Here is a 19,159-nt window from a genome sequence, read left to right as displayed (position 1 = left end):
AGGTAATCCACTGCTATAAAAATTGTGAAGGTTTTCAGCCTATTAAATATTATTAATTTATGAGTAAAACAATGATCCAGCTTTTATACTGAGCAGTTGCCCGTGTGTGTTTGTTTTCCATGTTCATTTAGCTGACAATGTGTCAGTCCTTCCCAATGGAGAATTTACATGTTAGAATATTTTTCACTTCTATTAGCTTAAATATTTTTATTCACTTTTACATTTCTTTACAAAATGAAAGAAAATGATTATAGAAATGTTGCAACTGCTGAGCTAAAGGGCATTGTCTCTAACATACAGCTCTCATTTCAATTGTGTTTAATGGCTTGCGACCACTGTATCTGTTGTCAGCTTTTCTATTCAATACTAATTTATTGGCAAACAGAATGTTGTGTGTCTGTGAAGTTTCTCGGATCTCCTCTCAATGCATTTAGCAGCTGGGATTTTTTCGTGCTCTAGACCAGAGTCATGTCACACTGTGGCGAAGAGAAGATGGTGAGAATTTCTTTGAAGAAGTTGCTCTCAGGGATTGTAAGCCTGTTGTAGTTTCTTCTCAAGCCCTGTCTTGCTGTTTTGCCTCTGCTCTGGCTCCACTGCTCTAAAATTGAATTATATTTGTATTTTGATTAGTTATGCAGCAAAACCTCAGCCTCCCTGTGCAAAGGGCTCAGAAAAGCACACACCCCAAGTTCTGGGTACCTTTAATATAACTTCTGACTTTATAACCTTATATTTAGAGCCCTGCACAGATACAAAATTTTGTATCCACATCTGTTTCTGCAAAAATGAACTGAGGGTACTGGCAAATATCTGTGGATTTGCAGTGTTCTGCGTATATTCAGTGAACTAAAACTGCTCACCACCATTCCAAAATACTTTGCACCTCCCCCCACCAATGCCTCTTGATTAAACTACTTCCTCTGTAGGGCTACGTCTACACTATGGTTTTCTGTCAACAGAAGTTACTGTCGGAAAAACTTCTGTTGGCAGAGTGCATCCACACACGAGAGGATCGAAAAAGCCACCTGCTCTGTCAACAGAGAGTGGCCAGACTGCCTGACCCTCTCTTGACAAAACAGCGAACAGAAGCACAGCAGACAGGGCTGCCTGGAGAGCAGAAATCCCTGTCTGTCGACAGAGGACTCTCCAGCGCGTCAACACAACTTTTTTGTTGAGAAAAGCATTCCGTCTCATGGAGGAGAGACAGAGGGCTGTTGACAAAAGTGTTGAGTTCTATTGCATTTTTAGTGTGGCTACTTTCCGGGTTTTGTTGACAAAATGCCTGGTTTTTTAATAAACTCTCAAGTGTAGATGTAGCCTGAGTGTCTGAGACAGTAGATGGGCCGGGCAAACATCTGTGAGGATTTGGTAACCTTCATGACATTTTGTAAATTTTATTTTTTTCCTCCAAGCCATTTGGTATTTTGACGAACTGAGGCATTTTGTGGGAGAATGTCCTGATAGCTGCTTCTCTCCTGTTTTTTTAAAAAAGGAATGTAGCTTGACTATTTTCTAAACTGTGGCATGAGGAGAGGGATCATCTTTCATGTCATGTGGTCTTTAAATCACTCAGGGATTTAAAAAGTTTAAACCATCATGTTATATTCCATTCAGTAACTCTAAGAGCTTGCCTACACTGACAAGTTACTGTAATGTAAGTTGCTTGCTCAGGAGTGTGAAGAAAGAGCCCTCCTCTCCCTGAGCTCAGCAAGTTATAGTGCTGTAAATGGCCAGTGTAGGCAGGCTCCCAGAGCCATTCCTCTTGTGGAGGTGGCTTACCTTGAGCACTGAGAGAGCCCCCAATTTTGGTCCCACCCTGGACCCCAGAAGAATTAATTTGGCTTTGGGGGTGAAGCCCTGAACCTCTGTGACCCCTTCCCTAACCTCCCACCCGTGGGGCTGGAGCAAGAGGGGAGTGAGGTGTGTCAGTCAGGGGCCACATCAGTCAGGGTTCCGTTGTCCTCCTTCTTACAGTTGGGAAGTTTTTGTTGAGGTTTAATCACAACCACCTGTCTCTTGTCCATTGCTTCTTGTCCTGCCCTCTGTGGTTTGTGGTAGCAACTTTTCACCATCTTTTCTTATGGTGGTCTTTCAAGTATTTGAAGACACTATCATGTTTCCTCTGGAGCTCCTTTTCTCCAAACCAACAGGAGTGCCAGCGCGTGGGGCCAGTCCCCTGGCCCCCACCAGGGCAGTGCGTGGGGGCCCTAAGGGTCATATGCCCCCTGAAATTCCATGGGGAAGGGGCAGCAGCTGGCAGACAGAGCTCAGTTCCTCCAACTGCCCTGGATCCTTTACTTTGAGGGGTCCCATGTAGCTCAGGAGACTAGTGGGTGGCCTGGTGCCAGCAGTAAGGCTTGCCACCCCACCCCCCGGCCCAGTGCATTCAGCAGCAGGAAGTGGAGTGACCTGGCCCCAGCCTGCTCCACTTTCCTCAGCTCCCAGCCACGTTGCTCAACTTCCCACTGCCTGTGTATGTGTGGGTGCTGTGGTCCCCCTGCTTCTCCTCTTCCTCCGCCAGCAACAAGGCTTGGGGAGATGAGTGGGGGGCCCCACAGGCTGGAGGGGTCAGACTTCCCAGCACACACACCAACCCATGCTGCCAGTACCAGTCCCCCCCATCACTAGGCAGTGTCACGTGGTGGAGGATGGGGGAACAGAGGGAGTTAGGGGTGGGGTGGGAGTGGAGCAGAGGGATGGCAGGGGGCAGAGAAGGGACCAGGATTTAGATGTTGGGGTGAAGAAGAGTGTGGGACAGGGCAGGAACAGGAAGAGGCAGGGCCCTCCCCAGGCTGAGGGTGGCATCAGGAGGAGTCAGGGTGGGGAGGCATATTTATTTTGCCTCCTTGTGTCTGTCTCTAGCATTCACCACTGCTCCCCTCAGTTTTGTACTCGGGGTTGACTCACTCTAGCCCCAGTAGAGCTCTTAACTCCTACATGCACTACATCTGAAAGTCGATTTCAGATATGCTGTTGTAGCTACAGCAGTTGCGTAGTGTGACAAAGTCCCTTGTCAGCCCCTGTGGGTCCCTGCGCTTCCTGGTGGTTCTCTGTTGTGCCTCAGAGACTCACGGAGACCCCTTATCTGCCCAGGCCTTTCCAAAGGCAGGAGTCTCCGCTTAGTGAGCCATCCTCATCATAGGCAAGTCCAGAGTGGGAAGGATAAAGCCAGTCCCCTTGCAGGCCCGTGTCTGCTCCACTGGAGTAATCCCTCTGGGGAAGGGTGGAGGGAGTCCAGACCCACCCTCTACCCTGGACTCCAGCCCAGGGTCCCTCCAAGGACAAGAGGCAACTGGCAGGGCCTTCACCCCTGCCCCAGTGTAGCAACCTCAACCTGAGCCACTTCTCCCACCGCTTCCCCGTGGTACCTTCTCGCTCACCCGCTTGCTCTGCTCTGCTCTGCTCCTCCAGCACACCTTCCAAAACCTTCCCCCCTGCAACCAGCTGGGAGAACCTTTTATAGGGAGTGCTGGGCCTCAGCTGACCAATGAGGGCTGATTCCTAATAAGACCCCAGCTGGCTGTCCGAATTGGCCTAGTCAGGGAACAAGAATGCATTAGCCCACCACCCTGCATATCTTCCCCTTGTTTTAAATCTCTGACCCCCACTCCCATCCCTGTTTTTTGCTCAGTTGTCCCCCTCACTCTGTTGGGGCCATGGTTTTTTTTTTTTTTTTAAAGGGATCCCTCTTCTATTAAGAGGGGCCTTTAAGTCGTGGGTGGGCTGTGCCCGCCCACTCCCTGGTCTCCAAATAGACCCTGCATATCTTCCTTCTAGGAGGTTCCTGAGGCTTCCAGGTAGGGGGCTGCCACAACAGCTAGAATCAATGTATCGGAAATGGATTTCTCTAAGGAAGGTTGATGGGAGTTTTTTTTTCACGCTGACCTTCCTTAGCTCCTTGCTAGAGCAAAGAGTACTGGGGTTGACTGCTGACCCCAGACAGATCGGTTTCATGTGTCTTTACCAGGTGTGTGAAATCAAACTCTGAAAGATCAACCCTGACGAGGCGGATCTTCCGGGAAGTATAAATGTATGCGGAGTATGATATGTGATAGTTCAGAAGCTGGGAGCAGTGTGGCCCTTGTGTCAGGGAGTTTGTGTATAAACAGAGGTCAGGTGATAACAAAAGACTTGTCGTGAAAGTAAACTAAATTAGATGAGCCTGAAAGTATTCAGGCACTTCATTTAAAAGACAAAAAAGCAGTCCAGTAGCACTTTAAAGACTAACAAAATAATTTATTAGGTGGTGAACTTTTGTGGGATAGACCCACTTCTTCAAACCATAGGCATACCAGAACAGACTCAATATTTAAGGCACAGAGAACCAAAAATAGTTACCAAGGTTTACAAATCAGAAAAATGTAATCAAGGTGAGCAAATCAGGAGAGCAGAGGGGCAGTAGGAGGTGGGGAAGTCAAGAGTCAGATCAAACAAAGTATGTAAAAGAGTGCATATAATGACCCAGGTTATTGGTGTCCCCGTTCAAACCCCACGTTAATGTTCCGAATTTGAATATAACAGAGAGCTCAGCACTCTCTCTTTGCAGTCGATTCTTAAAGTTCCTTTCCAGTAAAACACAGACTTTCAGGTCATTAACAGAATGGCCCACTCCATTCAAGTGCTGGCTGACAGGCTTGTGAGTTCAGAGCTTTTTGATGTCTGTTTTGTGTCTATTCATTCTTTGTTGAAGCGTGTTTACTGTTTGTCCTGTATAAAAAATATGTGGGCATTCTTGGCACATGATGGCACATATGATGTTAGTAGAGAAACATGAGAATGTGCCCGTGATTCTATGAATAAATCGGTTAGGTCCAGTGATGGTATCTCCAGAATAGATACGTGGACAAAGCTGGCAACAGGGCTTGTTACAAGGAAAAGTTTCAGGTTTGATATTATTGTGGTATCGTCTGTGGTTGCTGGTGAGTATCCTCATAAGGTTGCAGGGTTGTCTGTAGGAGAGAACAGGACTGACACCTAGGACCTTCTGCAGTGTGGCATCCTGATTAAGGATAGGTTGTAGGTCTTTAATAATGCGTTGCAGTGGTTTGAGTTGGGGGCTGTAGGTAATGACCAGTGGTGTTCTGTTGTTGGTTTTTAGGTGCCTATCTTGAAGTAGCTGGTTTCTGGGTATTCGTCTAGCCCTGTCAATTTTTTTTTTTACTTCTCCTGGTGGGTAATTGAGGTTTATGAATATTTGGTAGAGATCTTTTAATTTTTTGTGTCTGTCAGTAGGATCAGCGCAAATGCGATTGTACATAAGGTCTTGACTGTAAACAATGGATCTTTTTGTGCATGTAGGATGGAAGCTAGAAGCTTGTAGGTAAGTATAGCGGTCAGCGGGTTTCCTATAGAATGTGATACTGATCAGGCCATCCTTGATTTGTACTGTAGTGTCCAGGCAATGTATCTCTCATGTGGAGTAACAGAGGCATAAGTTGATGGTGGTATGCAGATTGTTAAAGTCTCTGTGGAATTTTTCTAGAGTCTTTATACCATGAGTCCAAATCATAAAGATGTCATCGATGTATCGTAAGTAAAGGAGGGGTAATAGGGACGAGAGCTGAGGAATCGTCGTTCCAGGTCAGCCATAAATATATTAGCATATTGTGGGGCCATGCGGGTGCCCATAGCAGTTCCACTAATCTGGAGGTATAAATTGTCCCCAAATCAGAAATAATTGTGGGTGAGAATAACGTTACAGAGGTCAGACACCAGATTGACTTTGGTGACATCAGGGATGATAAGGCAGGCAACAAAGGGTGAAAATAAATGGTGAGAATGGAGAGAAGTAAATAGTAGATTTCCCCAGGAGTCTGTACTGGGACAGTGCTGTTCACTATGCATTCATAAATGACCTGGAAATAGGGTAACGGTGAGGTGGCAACATTTGCCAACAACACAACATTTATTCAAGATACTTAAGTCCAAAACAGACTGCAAAGAGTTAAAAAGGGATTTCACAAAACTGGATGACTAGGAAACTTCATGGCAGATGAAATTCAATGTTGATAAATGGAAAGTAATGCACCTGGTAAAATATTCAGGAAGGCCTCGCCATTCCCAGAGGTTACGTTCCAAAGAGAGCTGCAAATAGGGAAAACTGCAATAGTGGGAGACAAGGAGGAGGGAGGTGTGAGTGACACAGAAACACCACATTGTTTGGAAAGAACATTTTATTGCCTGCTGTTCAACAGTCAACCAGGAAATTTAACTTAAAAGCAGTAAACTAACAGTCAAACTGTAACACAAAAGACAATACAATCAACTTCAACCTTAATCATCCAACACGGTTCTTTGAAGTTGCTGCCTGGAAAGTTTTTTGCCCCCTTGGGAGGGGAGAGTTAAAAAGGGTGCGTTCTCAAAGGAAAATTGTGATGGAAAGCTATTTATTCAGCTAGATAGTCTGGCCATATTGAGGCTATAATGTGACCACTTGCCAGTTTATCCAGTAGTTCAACTTTCTTTCTTTATGTCATCACCTTTTTTCTCTTCTTAGCCTGTTGACCACTGTTTGCATCAATCACTTTCCTTTTTGGTGCCATAATTAAGCCTGGGTGTTCATTTAGTGGCCTTGATGTGGTTGTGAGGGAGCTCTGAGAAAGCATGAGCACACTGAATTGTTCTTGGGATGGTGCAGGGCAGCACGGTGCGTGGCAAACCACGAATAGGTGGAACCGCAAATCTGTGGATGGTGAGACCCTCCTGTAATCCCAAAGGTACACACAAAACAATGGAGTCTAATTAGTTAAACTCATCGATAAAGAGATATTGGGTTTTAATACGCATGTGCAGGACACACACAGCCTGAGGAGCCAGCCTTGGTGTTTGTCCCACCCCCTGTCACTCGTGTGTGAGAAAAGGGTGTGTGACCGGGCCGGCTGCACTGAGGTGTTTTATTAACACCTAGTCGCAGGCCACAGGAAAAACAAAATGGTCACACATTTGACATGGCTGCTCTATGCTGATACTGATAAGAAGAGGGACAGTGAAACCCATGTGGGCTGAGGCAGAGAGGAGTGCCTGCCTCTGGCAGCTGCAGGTCAGGAGCCACGGGAGGAAAGAGCGGAGCAAAGGGCAGAGAAGCACAAGGCAGAGTTATATGGGGATGGGGGATGGGAGTGCACCGAAACCCACGTGGGCCAAGACGCACAGGGGCGTCTGCCTGGGGCAGCAGCAGATAGAGTCATGGGGGCTGAAGCAAGGGGCAGTGGAGCTTAAGGCAGAGTTAGATTGGGAGGAGGTGCAGGGGGGCAGGATGCAGTGAAACCCAAGTGGGCTGAGGTGGAGAGGGACACCTGTCTGGGGCAGCAGCAGGTAAGGAGCCATGGGGGGAGGGGGTGGAGCAAGGGGCAGAGGAGCATGAGGCAGAATGATATGGAGAGGGTACTGTGGGGGTGCAGTGCAAGCCCTATGAGGCCTGGGGGTAGTGCCCTGGGGGGCAGTACAAGCCTCAAGGCACCTGAGGGGGTAGCGCAAGCCTCAAGGGGGCCTGAAAGGGTGGTGCAATGGGGGGCAGCGCAATGAGGGCTGCACTGTAACAGAGAGCAGTGCAGGTCTCAAGGGGTGGTGCAATGGGGTGGGGGAATATAAGCCTCAAAGAGTCTGAAAAGGGGCAGAACACAGTGCTATGGGGGCTGCAGTGCAAACCCCAGAATGTCTGTCTGAGAAGGAAGTGCCGAGGAAGTGGGGAGGGGGAATGCAGTGTAAAGTGGAGGGTCCAAGAGTGGGAGGGAAGTGCAGTGTCTCTCCTTCGGTGGAACTGAAAGGAAATGTCCTTTCTGGACTTTGGACAATAGCCACAGAAGCCGTGAGATCCTGGCCTGGTCTCCCTCCCTATCGCCCCTTCCCCTCCTGGGGGCCATCCATTCCTACCCAGCACCCCTTTCCTCTCTCCCTGCTTCCTCTATGCAGGAAAAATGTTGGATTATGATGTCTTCTGTGGCCACTGAAAGCGGGTGTGGCAAAGGGGAATTTCTAGACTCCATGTGGGGTGAGAGGCTGCTGTTGGGGGCAGGAAGGGGGTTTCACTGTGTTGTACCCACCTCGTACAAAGGTGAGAGGGAAATCCATAAAATCAGCCAAAGCATCATTCAAACCTGGTCACAGTGATTGACAAAGTAAACCCTGTGCAATGGAAATGTTCCAACTTAAGTACACCCTTAGCGATATAACATCAGGGGCATTCCAGTGGCAGGCTGGTGGTTATCAGTTTCTTTCAGCCCTAATCTTCATTCTCGGAGTCTGTATAGCTCCAGTCTCCTCAGGTACGACTTCTCTAAATTAACTCTTGCTGCTGTTCCTTCCAGCCACAAATCTCAAAGCCTGTTCGTTCATTCATGTTGGTAGCACGTGACTTTCCTGTGAGGTAGGTTATCCTCATTTTTAAAGAGGATGAAACCAGCAGCACACAGACTGCAGAGCTAGCCATAGAACACAGGCATCCTGACACCTGGCTTTGCATATCCGCTGCAAAACCATCTGTCCTGTCTTCGAGATGTTTTGGCTTTTCTGAGTTGGGTTTTGTCCATTATCTGCTTTTATCATTAGTGTTTTCTATCTCTTTCTTCCCTCACTGCTAGTTGTGTCTTTTCTCAAATTTTCTGAGCAACAGTAGTCTCCGGCGTTTATGTGGGGGTTGCGTCCCTCACAACTCCCATGTAACTCCAACTTCACACAAGTCAGGGGAGCCGTGAACCAGGCTGCCCTTGGTTCCTGTCTCCCTGCTGCTAGCAGGACCTAGGAAACTGACCAGAACATGGCTGGTAAGTTTCCCAAGTCCCAGGGGAGCCAGAAACCAAATGGCAGCCTCATCTGGGGCTGCCGCTGGGGGCTGGGCTGGGAGCCCAGCTACTTCCTAGCCGCGGGGCAACAGGTGATCCCCAACCCCAACAGCCGCAGTTCCTTCAGCTGGGGCTGCTGGCTGGGCTTGGCGCCCTGGCTGCAGGGCTGCGGGATCCAGCCCACCCCCAGCCAGGGGATCCCATGGTTGCCAGTGGGGCTCTGCACCCAGCCGGCTTCCAGCCATGTCCTCCCATGACGGTGGCTGGGGCTGCATTGGTGGAGCTTTGCTCTGCCAGCAGCACCCCTTCAACAGGACAGGGGCAGATCCCCCTGTGAATGGAGAAGTGAGCTGGCAGAGCACTTGGCTCCACCAGCTGCGGCGGGGCGGGGCAGGGGATCCCCTTGATGGGGGATCTCCTCCCCCTGCACCATGGCAGCGGCTTGGGCTGCACTGGCAGAGCTTTGCTCCACCAGCCACAGCCCTTTAACAGGGTAATCCCCTTTAACAGAGGGATCCTCTGTCCCTGCCCCATGGTGGCTCTTGGGGCTGAGCTGGCAGAGCCAAGTGCTCCACCAGCTGTCTTCCCCCTTCACCAGTGATCCCTGTCCCAATCACACAACTACAAGATACGCACCTATCTCAGGGATAACTGTACAAATAAAATTGTAAAACAATAAAATTCATATTGTTAAATTCTCAATTAAAATTATAGTGTTGTATTCAAACAAGACCTGAAAATGTTACAAAATATACCTAAAATGTAATCTATAATAATAAATAATTATGACTTTCCAAAAGAAGCACATTTTCTTTGGTGGCCCTGAAAGCTATTCATTTTCACGCATGTGGCTCTCAGTAGGCTTTGAGTTTCACATGCCTGACAGAGAGGCTTAGGTTGATGAATTCACACCCTGAGACATAGTTTTCATCCTGGGATGACTGAAATAGGTCAACCTAAATTTTAGGTGTAGCTCAGGCCTAAGAGTATAGCAGAGGAAACATACCCTGGACTTTATTTTATTAACATGTATTAAGTACCCAGTGTTTTCTCTCTTCCAGATGCTCTAATATACCTGATAAGCACTGTGTTGCTCAGGAAAGCCAGTTGTCTTCAATACCATATCCAGATCCCCAGTCTTCTGAGACTCCCTCAACAATTTCATTAGCTACCATTGCATTATCAACAATGACAAGAAAGGTAAGGGGGAATCAAAACCGTTTTATTAGAGGAGTGGCCATTTGAGAAAGAAAAGGACTGTCACTTTAAAAGTATTATTAATTTTATTGTTAAAAACAAACAAACAAACCAACCCACATTTATGGACTCATCTGCTACCTTGCAAGAATATTATGCATTGCGATATTCTGGGAACATACACTGTTGGGGTTGCGTGTGTGAAATGGCTTGAGGTGATCTTCCACAGAGACACACAGCCCATATGAGGTTTTTCCCTTTTAGACTGCATTATTGTGAAATATGTCTAAGCCAAGAAACAATACAGGGATGGCACATTCACTTACACTAATGCATTAACTAACTGGCATGCACTGTCTCCTGCTAAAAAGATTTTCCAGGGAAAGAAAGTAGAGAATGCATTTGCATTTTCTCCAGTACTGTAACTCATCTATTCGTCATAAGTATTGTTGCATGCCAGCAAACTGGTGGGAAAAAAAGATGCCAATTATTTCTGTCTACTGTGAGAACTATATTTCAGCTATTAGATTACAGTCAAGGTTGTGTAATGCCTTTTCTTGTCATAACTTAGTTTAAAACTACCTGGCTCAACAGGGAAAGTAATTTTCCCATAAACAGAATAAACAGCAGACTACTAGTAGATGAGAACTGCCTCTTGGGGAGATGGATTACCTACACTAACAGGGGAGAGCCTCCTGTTGATATAGGCATTGTCTTCATTGAAGCACTACTTCGGTGCAACTTCAGCAGTGAACCTGTAACATTTCAAGTGTAAACAGTCCTCAGACACATGGCTAGATATCTGTCCAAAGATCTCTCTGGATTCTTTGTCTATATAAGAGAGTTCCCATGCCTGCTCTCCATGTAAAGAGAACCACTGCCTTTAACTCAAAGGCTCAATACCATGCCAATGAATATTTAATAAAGGTAATTGGGCAAAGTACAATTAGCACGTGAGCTAGGCACAACACACAAGTTAGTCCATTATGATCAATGTCAGATTCTTAAAAATAAAATGTCACATTACTAAGTTTGTCTTGTTACTATTAAGGCAAAGTCTGCAATTACATAGCTGCCGAGGTATTTTTCTTCACTTTCTCAGAATGAACTATCGTTCAGTGTTTAGGATTTTCCTGCGATGTTAGATTTCCTCCTCTGCTTCCTCAGTTTGGAGTTCTACCTCACACAGAGTAATATACAGGAAGACCACTACCCTAACCACATCTGGGCGTTCATGAGTTTCCCTATGAGGCATTTGTCAAGGAACATCAAAAGCCGAAGAGTGGAGGAACCCAAATCACAATAGTATAACTCACAGTAGTGCTTTAAGCTGTGGGGAACTTTCACTATCACAGCTTAATGACACAGGTTCCAGAACTGTGATAGAGAAAAAAATAGATTCACAGGATGGGACAGAAGGTCTTTGAAAAGCCTCTGACCAAAAGTGTAATCACAGTGAACTATAGTGAACATTGGTCAGTGCAGGTGCCTAAAAGAGCACACAAAGATAAGAGAGTTGCTGAGAAGCTAAATGAATTCTTTGCATTGGTCTTCAGTGCAGAAGATTTGATTCCCAACTATAGGTGACAAATCTGAGGAACTGTCACAGATTGAGATGTTTGAGGTGTTGGAACAAATTGATAAATTAAACATTAAGAAGTCACCATGATCAGCTGGTATTCACCCAAGATTTCTGAAGGAACTCAAATATGAAATTGCACAACTACTCGCTGCGATGTATAACCGATCAGGTAATTCAGCCTCTATATCAGATGACTGGTGGGTTGCTAATGTAATGCCTATTTTTAAAAAAACTCCTGAGGCTATCCTTATAATTATAGTCTGCTAAACTACTCTGGGGGGGCGTTCCAGGTTGAAGGGATTCTACAGCAAAAAGTAAAAAAAATCTCTGCACAATATTTTAGATTTCTGAAAAATTCTGCATATTTTATTTGTCAAACAACACAATATAGTCATGTCAAAAAAAACAAATTGGAAGAAGGGGCTTTTGAAGTCAGGGGGACCTTTTGAAAGAAATTAGAGAGGGTCCAGAAAAGAGCAACAAGACTGATTAAAATTCTGGAGAATGTGACCTATGAAGAAAGGCTGAAAGAATTGGGCTTGTTTAGTTTTGAAAACAGAAGATTGAGCGGTGCATGATAGCAGTTTTCAAGTATCTAAAAGGGTGTCATAAGGAGGAGGGAGAAAACTTGTTCTTCTTGGCCTCTGAGGATAGAACAAGAAGCAATGGACTTAAACTGCAGGAAGGGAAGTTTAGGTTGGACATTAGGAAAAAATTCCTAACTGTCAGGGTGGTCAAACAGTGGAATAAATTGCCAAAGGAGGTTGTGGAATCTCCATCACTGGAGATATTTAAGAAAAGGTTAGATAGGTGTCGATCAGGGATGGTTTAGACAGTACTTGGTCCTGCCATGAGGGCAGGGGGCTGGACTCGATGGCCTCTCGAGGTCCCTTCCAGTCCTACTGTTCTATGACTCTACATGGGTGACGTGTTCTGGAAGCAGCCCTTTGAAATCACTTACAGCCACCATTAGGCTAATGAAGCGCTGCATATTCATATTAGCACCTAATTAGCATCTTCTGTTTTGAAATATCTAATAAGCCAACCACTATTTCAAAATAATTGGCATTGTGTAGACATTAACTTTTGAATTCTCTTCTCTGCTGCAGCCTTGCAAACTGTGTTCCTCAAAGGGACGGCCTAAGTCAGTGCATGCATGCTGCCATGGGAACTGCCCTCCCCCAGTTTCCTGCCTGTTAGCCGATGCTCAGGTGAGATGCCACTATGCCCTTGTATTAATATGAGATTTCAGCTGCCAGGGCAGAGCTCACTAGTGACCCGGCTGGGAGCTGCTGAAAAGCAGCTAGGTTCTTTGTTTTGTGTTCGTTTTTGCACAGTAACAGGAGAGTTATGTTACCGCTTAATCAATTACTTTGTTTATTTATCTAACAAGTTAATCTCTTACTGTTACAATGTTGCTTTGTTTGTTTACCTAGCGAGTTAAGCTCTTGTGGTTACAAGGTTTATACTTTGATTACAAATAGCTAGCATACACTCTAATTCATAGATCTATACTTGTTAAATTCATAGATCTATACGTGCTGAATGCGCGCAAAAGAAATGAAAAGTAAAATACCTAGCAGGTCTTATTCTTACCCCTGCATTACCAATGTGGCTTGGCCAGTTTCCTCTCAGTCCCTTGGGAAGAAGTCCTTTGTCCTTTTTTTCCAGGAGTCGAGCATCCCCGGGGACCTGGGGAGACCCCCACCCTCCTGTCTGGCAGGAAAGATGATTGGAGTTCAAATAGGGGATGTGCCGGACCCCTCTTTTATACCCATTGGGTCATGTAGGCTTCTTCCTTGGTTTGATTGAATTAAACTGTCTGATACTGGTTCTCACAGGGAGTTCAAGGGTGTAGTTCACACCTGTGAGGTAGACAATTGAGGGCATTTGTGTCTTAATGGGCTGGAGATTTTTCCTCGTGTCTGGGACTAGTGTCCTGGTGAATCAACTGATGGTAATTAGCCAAGGGCAGTCCCAGGCCCAGCTGTTAATGAGCCCATTGGTCTTAACTTTGCTCCGGAGCTTCAAAGGCAGTGGCTAAGATAAGCCCATCTGCGTTCTTGGGCATTCCAGGGCTGGGCTATTCCTTTTAACCCTTCCATGCTCCGAAGCACGTAGGGAAAGCAAGATAGAGTAGAGCAAAAGGGGGGGTTCTGTCTGGCTACACTGCCCAGGTCATCACCTAAACCCTGTGCACCACCCCCTTCCTAGATCAAAGCTCCTTCCCAGACCCTGCATCCACACCTACAACCTTCCCTCAGGTTACAATCCTCTTCTGCATGCATGCCCCCTCCTGGACCCTGCACCCCTGCCTTATGTCACAACCCCCAACTTAACTCAAGCCTCTTCTCAGACTCCACACCCTATCCTGCACCCCCGTCCCTTACCCCATCTCCTTTCTGCTCCCAACCTCAGTCCCAGACCTTGTACCCTCTCCATGGAAAAATGCAGCCTTTGACCATTTACCAAAATCTTGGAGTGGCCCCCGCATCAAAAATTTTTGCCCACCCATGAGTTAGACATATATTGGTCAAAGACAGTCTAGGTATATGTTTGGTCCTGCTTCAGCATGGTGGGCTGCACTAAGTGATCTTTTGAGGTCCTTTCCAGCTCTGCCCTATATATCTAGGATTCTACGTTGTACGCTTGGCAGAGGCAGTGAATAACACACAAACAGTGTTGTACAATGATTCAGCAAGTGCTCAGGCCAATTTATAGCTAATAGTCATATTGACCCCCACCAACCCATCTACTGTTACATTCCTCACAAAAGGCAGAATTCAGAGTTTAGAGTTGAAGCTGTCTTAGGGGAGTGGAAAGTGAGGTAGTTTAGGACATAGCAACTGTTCTCTGGAATCCATCTACATGCAGAGCCCAACGAGGGCCCAAATTCAGGGCATATTAACTTACCCACAGTGTTCACAGAACGTGCCACAGTAGGGCCTAACCAGAAGCGCTGCCTTGAAATAATCTGGGTTCAGTTCTGGCCCCACTGAGTGTTTGATGTCAATGGAATCCAGATTTTATCTGCTGGCTTTGCTGGGTTTGAGAAAGATACATTGCATGGCACACCCCATTATGGTCCTTGGGGGTGGGGAACGTTTTGTGTCTATGCACAGTTGTGATGGGGTGTGCTCCTTTCTCATGAGCACTACTGATTGAGCCTGCACTTTTTACTCAATTTCCTCTGCTCACAGTTTCCCCCATCAGCTGCTGCTCTTTGGCCAGATCACACTCTGTCCATGTGCAAAGCCACCCAACATCTGCTGGACATAGGCTGTGACTTATTTGGGCCTCTGGTGCCTGTGCTGCACAATATTCAGACCACAGGAGTCCAGCTCCACCAACATTTGTGGCAGAGGTGACCGGTGTGGGGATTGTGGGGCGGCACTGGTTACAGGCCCTGGCCCTCCCATGACCCACCCCTCTGTCCTTGCCTCAGCCTCCCCAACCCCAGCTCCACCCTCACCTGCCCCTGCTCTGCTCCTCCCCCACCTCTGCTCTACCCCTGCCCGCCGCTTCCAGTAAATGTGGGGCAGTTCCTCCCCCACCCCCTGCAACCCTGGAGTGGCATAGCCTAGTAGTAGCACAAGCTAGAAAGGCTCCCATACTCAGCTTGGTGTGGTGCTGATGATGGGGTGCCAGCACTGGTGGGGGGAGTCGTGTGTGGCCCCATGTGTACCCCCCCATACATTTTCTCTGGTTTGGGCCGGGAGAAGCCCAGAGCATTTGCCACACCTGCCCAGAGGAGCCTCAAGGCACCACAGCCATGGTCTCATCAAGCCACCTGCTCTGAGGAGAAGCTACAGCACCTCTTGGTTCAAAGATGCTTTTAATATGCCCCACTGACTGCTCTAGGTCTCAGGCTTTAAGTATAGCAGCCTTTGACTGCCTCCCTGCTGAGTCCTCATTGGCTGCTCCCTGCAATCCCTGTCATTGGCTGCTTCACCTGCAACTACTCTTGCCAACTCTGAGGACCTTCTGCACTACCCTTTGTGGGTGGGATGTGGAAGAGTCAGGAAGCTGTTTGCAGAGGGCCTCAGGGTTTAGTCTACCCTATTACAACAGTTCAGTTAATCTGCGAGAAACCATGGTGGTGCATGTCCTCTGTATACCGTATTGAAGCACTTTTTTTCCCCAAATTTTCCAGGTTGCAGTGATGCAAATATGGTTAGCATGAAAGCTGTGGGTACATGAACACAGTTGTAATGTGGAAAAAGCTGCTACATGCCACACTGTTATAACCAAGTCAGATGAGTCTTGCAAACCAGTTACAAAACACTGATGTGCTTCTTGTGTATATGGAGGTCTAAATTCTGTTCAGCATGTAGCCAATGCGTTAAGAAATTTGGCCAGCTGTGATATGTCAAATATCTGGCTAGTAGGATCAAAGCTGTGGTGTTGTAATACTTTTCACTATAGACTTGTTCATGCCTTTATCCTGCAGAAACTTTGAAATATATGTAATTACAACACAAGAGTAATTTCTCAGGCAATCATAACACAGAGCCATGTATTGCTCAACAGAATTACCATGCAATAAATGTTCTGCTGACTAGACTGATGAAATCACTGCAACTTTCCTTTACTTCCTCTTTTTCCACGCTACCAGATCACTAGCAATCCTACCTCCATTTGTATGGTAAATTTATTTGTACATTAATTAAAATTTCCACTTCTCTTTCCCATTTTGGCTATCTCGCAAACCATCTAAAATCTTATCTCTTATATTTCATAAAAAAATTATTTACTCCATGTTTATTTGTTCTGGCTGATTCATAGAAGCATTAAGTACTTCTCTTTGACTTTCCTTTTTCTGATGTTCTCTTGTGGGAGCTCAGCTTTGATGTGGTGTGCTGTTATTCGTCAGAGATGCTTAGTATTACATTTCATACCTGAAACAGGTCCTAAAGAACAGTAAGAAGAGTGCAAAAAATGGGGAGGGAAAAGGTCACAACTTTATGTAACATTTTTATAATGTGACCTGGCATTTCTTATGTTTCTTGCATATCTGTGTAATGGGAAAGACAGCCTAGATTTTTTAACTTGAGCATTAAAGATGGAAATAGAGATTGAGGAAGGACCTATCAAATTCCAGTCTGTTATGGCCAATTTCACAGGCATAGGATTTGAAAATTGATAAATTTTGTGTTTTCAGATGCTTAAACCTGAAATTTCAGTGTTGTAACTGTGAGTTCCTGAGGCAAAAGGATAGGGCAGGTCACAAACATGTTGAGAGGGATCAGGGGATTGCCATCCTCATTTTTGTGCTGCAGATCTGAACTCTGAAGGCAGCAAACAGAATTTCCTTCAGCTGCAGGAGGTGTCCAGCCAGGGGCTCCTCACTGCTGATTGTGACCAGCTCAGGAGAGACAATAACCACCTTCTCTCTGCATAGCTGCAGGAAGTGCTGCACCCCTACCCCAAACTCACTTCTGGTCACTGTCCTTCACCTGTGCAGTCAAAGCTTGGAAACCCTCTTTTGATGGGGAACTTCCAGCAGCACAGGGAAGATATGATCCAAGTCCACAAGTCTCCTCCAGCGTCAGGTATCTCAGGCTGCTGCCCAGTCCCAGACAGCATCCTGTAGTAGTGGGAGACACGGGGAAGTGGGTCTGGTCTGGTCCACTCCTCCTCTCTCTACCAGCTCAGTTTGCTGGGAGGGACAGGTCTTGGTGTGTGAGAGTATGGTGAAATTGATATTTACAAATAGTGACTGATAAAAATCTAATCCTGTCAAGACTAGTTATGGTATACTGTAGTAGACACACACACACACACTCCTCACAGCAGTCAAGATGCTTGAGAGGAGGACCATAATTTAAATTGAGGTAGTACATAGTCTTTCTCCTTCTAGCAGTCGGAGAAAGAAAGAAATTCAAGTGTATAAGATGTCTGCTGGACTTCAAATGCCACCCCCTTCTCTCAGCAGCTGAAGGAGAAGGGTCTTGCATTGAGTTTTCTAATGTTGCCCTTGGTCCTGGCTCCCCTCAGCTTATCAGATTCTCCTGAATAGAAGTCTAGACTGTATTTCAAGCCATGCAATAGAGCTGCAGTAGTTAGAGCAATATTTACTCAATCACTGTTGACTGTAATGATCAACTTAGAAGCTAAGTAATGCCTCTTGTAAACCACAGAAGTTAATGCTGATCCAACAATACATTGTGTTGCTCTCCAGCTAGACTAAGTCTTATTCAGTAACAGTGTGGTAGCCGTGTTAGTCTGTACTCCAGCAAAACAAAGCAGCAGAAATGTAGCACTTTAAAGACTAAAAAACGACTTATTCCATGATGAGCTTTCTTGGGACAGACCCACTTCTTCAGATCAATTTCATTTCCAATACAGACTGATGATTGTAAGTACAGCAGACCAAAAAGAAAAAAAATGCAATAAAAAATGACAAATCAAATAGGATTGAAGGGAGGGGGTGAGAGGTTGGGGGATGTTAATTGTCCTGTCTGAGATAATTATGAGCATCAAAGGAAGGGAAGCAGACCTTGTAATACGTGAGGTAGCTGATGTTTCTGTTCATACCATGTGTTAATATGTCAAATTTGAACATGTTCTCTAACTCAGAAATCTCTCACTCTAATCTGTTAGTCTCTGTTCCAGGACACACATTCTCAAGTCTGTAACAGAATGGCCCACTCCATTGAAGTGTTCAGTGACCAGCTTATGTGTATTGAGTTTATTGATGTCTGCTCTGTGTCCATTTATTCTTTGGTGAAGGTTTTGCGCCGTCTGTCCAGTGTACACAGTGTCAGGGCATTGTTGGCACATAATAGCATATATAATGTTGCTGGAAATGTACGAGAATGTGCCTTTGATCTATTAGATTCATTAGTCTTTATCTGTAAGAGATGTAATTTTGATGTGTCAGAACACATAACAGGTTGAACCTCTCTACTCCAGCACACTCGTCCAGCAACATCCATAATCTGGCACCATTTTAGTTAGCGAGACAACCACTTATCATGAGTGCGGTCAGGTTTCCCGTGGTCCCATAAAGTTTGTTTGCAGTCACCAGTCCTGGCTCTTAGTGTTCTGTGTTGTTATTTAGCTGTAATTCACCCATAGGTATCTTTTTAAGTGTCCAGTAAGCAGTGGAACTGTCGGTAATGCTGCTGGACAATATTGACTTCCCATGGTCTGGCAAATTCTTTCATTCAGCACATGTCAGGTCCCAGGGGCGCTGGACTAGAGAAATTCAACCTGTAGAATTTTTTTAAAAATTAGCAGCTTGAAATTTGTAGTGTCAATGTAACATCCTCTGAAAATACTAATGAGGTTTTTCATATTATTGCAAATTAATATTTCTTTAGCAAATACCATTCAGTACTCAATATTTTTATTCAAAATTGATAATGTAAGAGTTAGTTGCATGGAAACAAAATAATATCCATATTTTTCTACATTGCTAAAAGAATACATATTTTCAGGAGACAAATGTATGATTTATTCTAATATATTTTCTGTTACCTATTTTTACATTATATAATATAAAATGCACACGTGTGTGTGCATGCACACACACACACCAAACATTTCATAATACATGAACATACTTCATTTAGTCTAATTGTGCCTGTCTGGAGGC

The 19,159-nt window shown here is 45.6% G+C and overlaps 1 protein-coding gene across 1 annotated transcript in view; it reads left to right on the top strand.

Moving 5' to 3' along the window:
• The window catches only part of CRYBG1 (crystallin beta-gamma domain containing 1), a 169,526-nt gene that overhangs the window by 49,042 nt on the left and 101,325 nt on the right, over positions 1 to 19,159 (top strand). The window contains exon 2 of the mRNA XM_074988832.1: positions 9,842 to 9,980. Within this exon, the coding sequence (XP_074844933.1) occupies positions 9,842 to 9,980 (139 nt within the window). The remainder of the gene's footprint in view (positions 1 to 9,841; positions 9,981 to 19,159) is intronic.

The sequence above is a fragment of the Carettochelys insculpta genome, chromosome 3, assembly GCF_033958435.1.
Source record: "Carettochelys insculpta isolate YL-2023 chromosome 3, ASM3395843v1, whole genome shotgun sequence".
NCBI classification, from domain to species: domain Eukaryota; kingdom Metazoa; phylum Chordata; order Testudines; family Carettochelyidae; genus Carettochelys; species Carettochelys insculpta.
The sequence above is the reverse complement of the archived record's forward strand: the minus strand, read 5'-3'. Positions and strand labels throughout refer to the sequence as shown.